We start from the raw sequence: 11,667 nt of genomic DNA, 5'->3' as shown, positions 1-11,667 counted from the left end.
CCCTGCTCCAAAGACAAGATCTTTGCCCTTGCCTCTACATCTCCTGCCCTTGGAATTGGATATTGAGAGGGCGGCTCCTCAGCAGAGTGAGCGCAGAGCCCTTGAAGCTGTTGAGTAGAAGTGTAACCACAGCCCCTGCTCCACATCTTGCTAGAGAGACTGCAGCTACAGAAAGTGTTACAGACATGTGGAGGTTACACCTTCCTTCAGGAGCTGTGTGCAGCATCTGCCCCAGCATGGCGATGATGGCCAGCAGATGGAGGTGATGGAGGGCCAACAAGATGCCAAAATATTTCCCCCAACCTCGTCGGGGTACGTGTGGCCATGCACAAAACCAGCTGGAAATGGGAGCAGTGATCTACTGGGAGCACAAAACTGCAACAGTTTTGGACACTCATTTCCCCAGTTCTACTTTGGACTTCACTATGTCTATTTAATACTAGTGAATGATCAGATAAGAACTTCAGTGACTTTTTTGATCAGGACAGGGTGAAATCACTGGCAATCTAGACACACACGTCAAGATCTTCAGCAGGCTTTCTTTGAGGTGTCATCCAACTCCCATTGACGTCAGCAAAAGATCCCTATCTAAAGCCCAAAGAAACCAGGAACAAGGATGGTCTTCAAAGCAAACTGGTTGCTGATGCCATTCTTTGGTGTTCCTTACAGATGAGACAAAAAGATTTCATTGTACAACTCAGCTGGTTGAAAAGCAGTGTGTGGAGAGGAGGACTTCAGGCTTCAAACACAGTGGTGAGAAACTTGCATGGCACTTGTGCTGTTAAACAGGACAATATTACCTGGTTTTTAAAACCAAAATCAAACCATGCCTCGAGTAAACTTTGCAAAATGTACAATTTATTTAAATGCAACTTTTAGGGTCTCATTAGGTATTCAGAAACTACTAGTTCCTGCCAGGAACAAAAAGGCTATTTCAAAACTGAAGATTATTTTGTTTTTAAATCAGAAGTGGCACCATGAAATTGAGAGACTTTGGGGTAAGAGATTTACAAGTAAGTGCATTATTTTGTGTGAATTTGTGTGAATTATTTTTGCCAGCCTGGACTCTAAAATGAAGCAGGCACTTTGGAAAATGTTAATCCTTTTGACTGCCTTTAATTTTGTTAGAAAATCACACACTAAATTATCATCCTGCTGGCTCCAATACTGAGATTAGAGAGGAAGAGCAAGTAGGATTCAGATGCTTTTCTCAAGTTAAATGTGTTTCATCATGCAATGAATTGGTCCATGATTCCTAGATGTCCAAGGCCAGAGTATATCCCTGTCACAATCCAGTTGGATACTGCAGAACATAATCCATGCTCCTGGTATTGGGCCAGCACAGCACAGTTCCTTGCTAGTGAAGCTGGTTTGGTTGTTGTTTTTTTTTTTGTGCTGTTTTTGCTTCTTTGAGGGACTTCCACGGTAATTATTGGCCACAAATAAAGCCTATTGGCCAATGACAGTATGATTATGCTATTTATATAATTTTGGAAGCAAAATACTCTCTGATTTGGGGAAGAACTTTTGCTTTAAAGTGACAGCACATATTACCAATACATAGACACTGAATTTGTAGCAAAGTTAGTAAATTGCTTGTGGTGCCCTTCAAAGTAATCCAGTGACCTTCAAGCAGAATAAAATACAAATAACAGACTGAAAAATATTTTTTTAAAAAAAAGATTAATTCTTATAACTACCTAACTTGTTCACATATCCTGTACAAAACCACACTTGATTCTGTACTTTCAGCCATGTAAGACCACAGTCAGAGGGGAAACCATAAACATCTGTGTTCTGGGAGAGAAGGTTATGAAAAATCTCTGTTTGTACTTACAAAGCTGAGTCACTTCAGTTTCCTGCTATTAAGTTTCAGCAGAAACAAGTTCTCTGGCTCGCCCTGAGCAGTCACCTAGAGGTGTTTTTGTGAAGAGTAACACAAGTCACCCAAATAATGGAGAGCGACTCCCAGTGTTCCCTCTCCCAGGTCTCATCAGTGAGGTGTGTGGAGCCAGCTTGGCCCCAGCAAATACAAAAAGAAATCCACATCTTCAGGACAGCATCTCCCATGTCCTGGGAAACAGCCAAGACATGCTATGCTTTGGATGTGACAGAAGAGAAAAAAAGGAGGAGTAATACAGACACTTTAACTGCTCAGTCTCAGGCTATTACTTAACTGCCCCGAGGTTTGATTGTTATTTTTACCCCTTTTGCACGTTGTTGTATAAGTTGTTTGGAGAAAAGAGGCTATCTGTGGCTTACATAAAGCGTTCTGTTCCCTATTTTATTGCTGAAAGCTACTCAAGAGAAAGTGCTCACCTTAAAATGGTGCAAAAATATCAAGCGTGGCCTACTCAAAATCAGTGCCTTACATAAACTGGGATCCTGCTCTGCCAAGACTGGAGGCAAACTGTGCTATAAACACCAGTTACTGTCATGTATTAAAGGTTCAGCAAAGAGCCCAATCATCACCTTTGAAGAATAAACAAATATAAGAAATGATGTCTCAAATCTATGTTAGTGATCTGGCTGTGCTTTCTGTTTGTAGGAATTATCCAAGTGCTGGGTGACATGACTCTGGCCATGGATGAGGAACATGACAGGCAGAAATAGTGCCAAGAGACTGATCTGATTTTCTGACCTGGTGCCAAAAACTTACGCAGTGAATTGCAACTGCACTAAAAAATATGAAATAAAATGCGAAACAGGTACAGTAGTTCTGTTTCTAGTGAGTCAGTTAAAAAAAAAAAATTTAAATGTCCTCATTAATGTTCCCATGTGGAGAGAGTTTGTATTTAAGAGCTGTTCAGCTATTAAGCTTGTTAAAACAGTTTTGGGAAAATATTTAAATGTTTAATTCATTGAGCTTTATAACAACAGCCATCTTCAGCTTTCTGCGATTCCTGAGTTGCCGAAATATTTTCAGTCAGTGTGGCTGACTCACTTCTGAAATCCCCTTAACATTTGGGTGTCCACTGATGATGCAAACCTGGAGGAGGGAGCTCCCAGCTTCAAAACTGGGGCAAGACAGTATTTTAGCAGGACAAAAGATGACATTTCAGCTTCCTGGGAATAAATCCTTAGAAAATTTTCTCAGTATCAGTTGTGGTATATGAATAAGTGTGCATTAATGCTAGTGGTTTTCTCAAAGATAGCAACAGCATCTTAAATTCTGATTTTTAGCTCTCCCTTCTGTTTTCTATTTCATCTAGGGCAGAAAGGGTTTGTAATTCCTTCTGTTCAATGCAAACTCTGCAAGACCAACTGAACTCAACATGAGGGATATATATATATATATATATATATATACACACACACACACACACATATATATAACTGCAATAGTAACAGTGGGATTACATAGAACATACAACTCTAAAATGAAAAGATTTCCAAGGGAAAAAAGTACTTTATGAATAGGTGTGCTTTGAGACTGCGGGATTTCTTCAGCACCATCCTCAGCTGGAAGCCACGATTCCCTGGCCTATTCCCTGGAATATTCTGCCAGAGCCATGCACCCACTCCTTCCACGTGCTCTAACCCTTGGGCTCTGCCATGGGCAAGACGCTGAGCTGCCCGCTCCCACACACACAAGGAGCTTCCACATCACATGGGAAATGTGTTAGGAGCTTCCAATTATAAAAGATGTCACGGATGGAGTTCAGGATTGCATCTCAGGAACCATCCTCAAGATTATAGTTTGGAGTTTAGACAAGTGAATTGTGCCTACGTGTCTGAGAGCTACGAAGAAAACACATCCTTGTTTTCTGGTTGGGTTTTTTTCCCCCAGCTCTACCTATCTAGGTGAGTTGCTGATTTTCCAGCACATTACATAAAATTCATAGGCATTCAAGGGCATTTGGCTCGCAGTGTTTTGTGAGGGTTTACTTTCTCAAGCCCTTAGAATCACAGAATCATTTCACCTGGAGAAGAACGTGGAGATCATTGAGTCTAAGTGTTACCTCTGCACTGCCAAATCCACCACTAACCGCATCCCCAAGTGCCACATCCACACCTGCTTTAAACACCTCTGGGGTTGGTGACTCCACCACTTTCCTGACAGACTTTTCCAATGCTTGACAACCCTTCAATGAAGAATTTTTCCTAATTAATCTAAACCTTCCCTTGCACATCTTGAGGCTGTTCCTTCTCATCTTTATTGCTTTATGCTTGGGAGAAGAGACCAATCCCAACCACATTTTCATGTGTATTTAGTCACATTTTCTTATTCCCTTTTAGAAAATGATGTTTTTATCTTAAAATTCTGCCCCCAGATCTGAAAAAGACACAAATTTTAACAAGTTAAATACTGACCACTAGAACTGATGATGGAAGAACATAATATCCTTTGAAAGATATTACATCTACTCTTGCCAGCTCCCCAGGATCCCCATTACTAATAACAGACAGAAGAAAGCCTCCAGAAAGTGGGAGAAGAACACCTGCAGAAGGAGCTTTCTCCACACGTCACCAACTCTGTAGCCCTGTTCTCACTGCTGAGCAACACCAGCTGCACTTTAAGTTCCCTCATGCCTGAAATCGTAGAATCATGGAGTATCCCGAGTTGGAAGGATCCCTGAAGTCCAACTCTTGGCACTGCACAGATACCCCAATAATCCCATTCTGTGCCTAGGAGTACAGTCCAAATGCTCCTGGAGCTCTGGCAGCCTTGGGGCTGTGACCATTCCCTGGGGAGCCTGTTCAGTGCCCCAGCACCCTCTGGGGGAAGAACCTTTTCTCATATCCACCCTAACCCTCCCCTGACAGCTCCAGCCGTTCCCTCAGGTCCTGTCCCTGGTCACAGAGCAGAGCTCAGGGCCTGTCCCTGCTCTTCCCCTCGTGAGGAAGCTGCAGAACTGCAGTGAGCTCTGACCTCAGTTTGCTCTTCCCCAGCTGAACAGACCAAGTGCCCTCAGCCACTCCTCGTGTGGCTTCCCCTTCAGGCCCTTCACCACCATCTCCATAATCCTAATTTGGATATTCTCTGAGAGCTTTAGATTTTTCATATACTGTGGTGCCCCAGCAGAGAAAATCAGCGCCTGTGCAGCCCAAGGAGATGGCACAGGTCAGGATTTGTGTGCTTGAGCAAAAGCCTCTTCTATCACAGCTGCAGGTGGAACGGAGCAGGCACAGGCTGCACTGACACGAGGCAGGACAGCGAGAGAGGCTCTGTCGTGTGGGAGAGGCACTGCTGAGATCCAAACGTGCTTGCAGAGGTTTCATTTCAGACTGGTTCTAGTGGGATCTGCTGGAGGGAAGGCATGCCTGCGAATAGCTGGAACACCTGGAATCTTTTCCAGGTGCACCTTGAGGTCTTTGTGCAAAAGGACCACACCAGCACTCCAGGGTGTGAACCAGAGCAGTGTGATGGGCAGATTCACTTCAGAAGTGTGCTCCTGGTGCTGCCAAAAACCAGCTACAGGTCTGCTAACACAATTAAATACACTTGTGAAAGTTATCCTTATTTTGTGCTACTTTTCCCTGATAGCTGTGACCGCTCTCTGGCCATAGAGGCCTCTGCCAACCAAAACTATTCCAAGATCCTGATGATTCCTCAGGTGAAGTGTCCTTTATACAGCACCCAGAGAAAGGAACACCAGCCCTGCCTAACCTGGGGACATGGACAGGGCGCCAGCCCGAGCATTGCAAAATATTATTATTAGTCAAGATTATCTTAAGTCAGGGTATTCTTTCATGTAAAATCTTTGTGTATTTCCAAGCCTAACCAGCAAGAATGGAGATGTAACCATTGGAAGAGGCAGCTGCCAGCATCCTTTATTCAAGGACAGCCTGGAACTAAGATGTTTTAACGATGTAGTAAATCAGTGTTGATGTATGTCTGTATATACATTGCTAACTTGGCAAAATACTCCAGGTCAATGTGTTCTACAGCTGAATTAAATTCATTATAACACACAAAAATATCATGTCTGTATGTCAAGGAGGCCCTGCCCAGGTGAAGACACGCGTGAAGCCAGTTGCATGGAAAACTTAGATGGCCAACCCTAAACAATCCTAAAAGATGTGCTGTGCTTGGAAACTTCCTCTGAATTTCCGTGTATAAATAATGGCATGAGAAGTCTGGTGGTAGGGCTTGATCTGCGGAGGTTCGGGCAGCTCTGAAATAAGCCACGGGTGCCTCTCTCGAGTACCCAGCTTTCACCGCCCTCGCCACTGGGGCCACTGCGGCGCTGCCCGCCGGGGATCGAACCCAGCCCGCCGGGGATCGAACCGGACCCGCCGGGGACCGAACCCGCCCCGCCGGGGATCGAACCGGACCCGCCGGGGACCGAACCCGCCCCGCCGGGGATCGAACCCGGACCGCCCGGCACCGTGAGGGGCGCGGGGCGGTGCCGCCACCGCCGCACATCTCGCGAGAGGCGCGCGGGGCCGGGCCGGGAGCATGGCGGGGCGGGGGCGCTGAGGGGGCTGGCGGGGCAGCCCGCGGTCCCTCCCCGGCGCCGGCGGCTCCTCCTCGGCTCACCTCAGCTCACCCCCTGCATGCCGGCGGTGCCGGGGGCGCTGTGGAGCGGGGCACGGGGCCGCCCGCCATGGCCGAAGCAGGAGCGGGAAGCGCCGAGGGCGCCGAGGAGGAGCGGCGGGCGGCGGAAGGTGGGAGCGGGTCCGCCCCGGGAGCGGGCGGTGGGTGCCCCGTCTCCGTTTCCCTCCCGCGCGTCGCTCCGTGCGTGGGGGGCGATGGCGGGTGCCGTGTGTGGGGTGTGTCTGCCTGCCTGTTTGTGTCTGTCTGTCGGTCTGTCTGTCGGTCTGTCTGTCCGCCCGCCTCGGTGATGTGGCACGGGCGGGTGTTGTTGCGGGGCCGCTGCCCGTGGGGCTCTGCCGTCTTTCCGTGAGGGCGCTCGGGGCTGCTCCTGTGCCCGGAGCCGCTCCGGGGCCGCCCGGGTTTATGTCTAATTCCCGCTGGGCGCTCCTCGCTCGCTGCTCCCGCTCAGCGGAGTTCAGTGCAGGTACCTGGAGCGCCCACACGGAAACACGGAATCACGGCACGGGCTTGGAAGAGACCTCTGGAGAGGGTCCAGTCCACAGCCCTGCCCAGGCGGGGTCACCTGGAGCAGGTGACACAGGAGCGTGTCCAGGTGGGGTTGGAATGTCCCCGGAGAGGGAGAGAGGCACCAGGCCCTCCCCGGGCAGCTGTTCGGGGCTCTGCCCCCCTCAGTGAACAGAAGTTCTTCTTCCCACTGTGGTGGAACTTACTGTGTTTCGTTTGTCCATTGCTCCTTGTGCTGTCACTGGGTAGCAGTGCAAAGAGCCTGGCCCCGTCCTCTTGGCATCTGCCTGTGTAATGGTCACTGTGTGCTGCATTGCTGTGACAGATGTGTCACCATACTGATGCCGTGTGTATGAAAATTCTGTGTGGGTTTGGGGGTTTTTTAACTTAGTTTGTAGTTCGCTGTTTCTGGTACACATGTAGCCTTGCCTTCCTAAAACTAGTATGATCTGATTTTGGTAGGTAAACATGATTTAGTATTTTAGGTATAGTGATTCTGGCTTTTCTCTGCGTGTGTGCGTGCCCACGCTTGTATGGCGATCAAGGCTTGATCTTTCCGTGGTTTTAATCATAAGTTTGTGGTACTAAATCAAGGCTGGTTGTAAACCACCAGCTGCTGCTCGTGTTCCCACTTGGAAACGAGTCGGGCTCTTCCCCTCTCCGAGGAGAAAGGAGAGTTTTGCACGGGTGTGGGGAGACAGAAATGCTCCAATCCCTCCTGAGCCATCACTGCAGTTCTGTGTAGGTAGCACCAATTCTTCTAGGTTTAAAGGTTGTTTTCCAAATGCCTCTTGGGTTTTGTGTGTTTAGATGTATGTGGGGATCCTGGTTGTCTCAAATCCTTGATTGTTTAAATACTGTTGTAAAATTTTGTGGTGTTTGAAAACAAAGTTGTGGTGGGTTTTTTTGGTAGTGTTTTTGCAGGCTGCTAAATTGTGCTTAAAACTTAAGATTTATTTTTTCTATATCGTGCATATACTGCAAGGAGAGAAAATCAAAATGAAGAAACCTCCAAATACACAGGCATTTCCATTTACAGGTAGATTTGGGAAATCAATGAACCATAGGCTTTCATGTTTTATTGTGAGATGAACCCCCATCCCTGCTTTCTTCTGCTGCCTGTGTTTATAGCTGTTCTCTTAGCGGATTTAAAGAAACAAGTTTTAGGTTTCCTTGTTTTTAAGACAAAAGTATCTTAATTGTTTGTGGGATAGGGTCACACTAAAGTTACCTGCCTAATAGTTTTTAGGTTATTTTTTTTTTTCACTTGAGTGTGCACCTTATTGTTGGTATGTTTGAAAAACAAACTCTAAATTGCACAGTTCACATCCAAAAAACAAATTCATTGCAAGAAAAAATAATTTGGTGAGTGATTTTGGAAGCAAATAATTGTGAACTTTTGAAAATTCCCTGTTTGGACTGCAGGGCCAGCTAAATCCATGGAAGTTCTGCAGCTGACTTGATAGGACTCAGCATTTTGCAATCATATGATTCCAAAACTCACAAGAAAACAACTATCCACTATTCCTCTAGGAGGATATAATTGGAGAGGATTTGTAGGGGTTTTTTTGTTTATTTGTTTGTTTTTTCAGAAATGAACTATCATATATGAGACTCCCAGTTCCTAACAGTGCTTTCCACCTGGTGAGAACATGAAAGTGCCTGGGAAAGCAGAGTACCCTTTCCAGGCCTTGGGGAGGATCTTTTCATTAGCTGGTTCCTGCCTTTTTTTGCTTTTTAATACACCAATAACATTGGCCAAATATTTTGTGTTTGAAATCTGTTAAGCAAATGTGTCATTTTACTGGTAAGTTGTGGTTCTTGACTGCTTCTCTTCCAGGTGATGAAAACAAGTAAAAATAGAAGTAGAGAGTGATCAGTTGCTTGTGTTATTTGATTTAAATGTCTGTAATTCCGAGTGTTTTAATTTTTCCTTTTTTCATTTTGTGAGATTAAAACCAGATCCAATGTTCTTAATGTAGAAGAGTTTATTCTCTGGATAGTGTTGTTCATAAGATGGTTTCATTACTGAATTTTCTGTGTCTTTCTCCTGCATTACACATGCTTATAAAATTTGGGGAAAGAATAAGCTGCTTTAGCCTATACATTTCCACTATTCTCAGAATTTCATTCCAAAGATTGTTATTCCAGCTTTCAATAAGAGGTACTGTAGGCAATGATCTTGATGCCAGACTTGCTGTAAGTAGTTTGAAGATGCTTTTCATGACCTGTTTTAAAGATCTAAAATAAATTAATTCAAAGAAATATTTAATACAACTCTCAGCTGTGTGTAGAAAATATGGTTCTTTGTTTTATAGGTGTTCAGATGTGCAGAACCTTTAACTCATACCACAGCACCTGTAACATTCTTTCTCATGCACTGCTGTACAGTGTAGGCTGTGTCGTTGTCATGCTCTCTAATGAATATCTGCAGCAGGATTTCATTAAAACAAACTAAAATTTTGGAAAGGTAACTCCAGAGTAAAATAAAACAATTTACATGGCGTGGAGTTATTTGCCTCTGTCACTTTGGAGCCATTGTCCTCTTGTCCTGTCACTCCAGGCCCTTGTCACGAGCCTCTCTCCATCTTTCCTGTGGGCTCCCTTCAGGCACTGCAAGGCTACAATGAGGTCACCCCAAAGCCTTCTCCTCTGCAGGCTGAACAATCCCAATTCCCTCAGCCTTTCCTCCCAGCAGAGCTGCTCCACCTCACATCTTAAACAAACAAACAAAAAACCCCACACCCTCCCCCCAAAAAACCCCAAAAAAAACCAACCAACAAAAAAACCCAAAAAACAAAACACAAAACAAACCACCAAAAAACAAAACCCCAAAAAACCCCACACCATGTTGATTGTGACAGAAGTTTCCAATCTAAAAGAAACTGCTCTGGCTGGGCAGCACAACCCCCAGGTGCCACTTCACACTCGCTTCTACCAGAATTTGGAGTACTTTAAATTTGGCAAAGCTCACATTCCTAGCTGAAGGGTTTTGTGCATTCCAGGTACATACCTTTGGAAAATACACATTGTAGTAGTGTGTGGTATCCATGATCTTAGAAATCTGAATTCAAAGCAGCTTCTTTCTTCTCCTTGCCTTTGAAAGTGTTTCAAAATAGGAAGATGGATTAAAAGTTCCTTATTTTTGGAAAGGTTGTGCCAGTGTTAATACATTATTAATTTAGTTAGCTGCAGAGCTGCCACATTTCTCCAAGTCTCACTTATTCCCAGACTATAGAAAGTGTCACCATAAGCTTAATAAATGTACTTCTTCAATGATATTTTATTTCAAGCTCATTTTACTGTAATGTCTTGGTAGCTTAATTTGGATGTTCTTTTTTAAACTGGCTAAATGAGGGCTGACAGACAGCTCTTTTAATTAATTAATTAATTAATTTATACTGCATGACTTGTATCCTCCTGCTGATTTTTGGAGTGCTAATGTGTATCCTGCAAACCTAGACAGAAAAGCTAACCTAGATAGGGGTAAGTGGTCTTGAGGTAGTGCATAATTAGACCAGTAATTTGGAAAGCCTGTCTTGGGCTTGAACTTGTTGCATGGGAGGCAAACAGGTGCTGTCTGTGGCTGTTATGTTTTAAGAATTGTGTGATATTTCTGTACTTGGGGTGTGTTTCATCTCACTTATCTTTAGATGTCCAAGTGTGAGGCAGTTCCTTTGGTCCCTGTGTAATTAGTGACTAGAGATAGGCACTCTTGGGCTGTATCTCATCTAACCAACTGTAGGAATCTATTTTAGATTGAGATGAATCACCCAAGAACTGTTTTATTTCATCCAGGCAAATGTAGGAATCTATTCTGGGGAGAGATGAATCACCCTAGAAATGTCTTCTTCCCTCCAAGGGGGCCCGGAATGGCTACTTCAGACGTGGACATCATTACTGCTTCAGATGGGTCTCCCTTTTTATGGCTGGTACCTTTTCTGAAGGCTTGTGTTTGCTTAGGAATTGAAAACCTTAAAACTGTTGGTAGAGAAAACTGCTCAGGAATGTGGCATGGGATTAGAAAATATTATTGTCAGTAATTGGAAATGTGTGGAGTCTCCCAAGCCTTGTCTCTCATTGCACTGCATGGGATTGACGCAGAAACTTTGCTGACACGGGAATGGGGCTGATTTTGTTTGTCTTTATATCTGCCCCCAAGAAGCAGTTCCATGCAGTTCCTGTGCAGTTGTTCCCTTCTTTGCCAACCCCTTGGGGACTCTTGATTATTATTTCTTTTCCATGTTGAAAAACACAAGAATAGGGGATGCTCTTGTTACGAGAAATATATATTGATAACCATCCCTTAAATATTTAGTTTGCCCAATTATGAAATAGACTAAAATTAGTGTTGAACTGACAGTTTTTTAGTTTCTGATACTGGGAAGGAATTATTTTCCATGTGTATTTGTGCAGTTTGGATGGTCATTGCCTTTTCACAGAGGGAATTATTCCAGTGGGAGAGTTCCTGTATTGTTCTCATTATTTTCATCTGCCCCAATGTGCATAATATGCTTTAAAAATATTTTTGATTTTTAATATTGACAAGCATATGGGCTTAATGCTGAGAGACAGACATAGATTATAATAGACATGTATTTGAGGAACTGTTCACTTGCCATTAAAATCTGGTTATTAGTATTCCAGGGCATTAATAATGG

General features: G+C 44.4%; 1 protein-coding gene across 2 annotated transcripts in view; it reads left to right on the top strand.

The window, feature by feature from the left end:
• Nucleotides 1-6,394: 6,394 nt before the first annotated feature.
• The window catches only part of BMAL2 (basic helix-loop-helix ARNT like 2), a 31,207-nt gene continuing 25,934 nt past the window's right edge, over nucleotides 6,395-11,667 (top strand). Inside the window, exon 1 of one of the 2 annotated variants that reach the window (XM_063395491.1) lies at nucleotides 6,395-6,612. In XM_063395491.1, coding sequence (XP_063251561.1) covers nucleotides 6,552-6,612 — 61 coding nt within the window. In that variant the 5' untranslated portion in view covers nucleotides 6,395-6,551. The remainder of the gene's footprint in view (nucleotides 6,613-11,667) is intronic. The other variant, XM_063395490.1, reaches the window with a different exon arrangement.

Source organism: Prinia subflava, chromosome 4, assembly GCF_021018805.1.
Source record: "Prinia subflava isolate CZ2003 ecotype Zambia chromosome 4, Cam_Psub_1.2, whole genome shotgun sequence".
NCBI lineage: Eukaryota > Metazoa > Chordata > Aves > Passeriformes > Cisticolidae > Prinia > Prinia subflava.
Note: the sequence above shows the minus strand (reverse complement) of the source record. Positions and strands in the feature narration are given on the sequence as shown.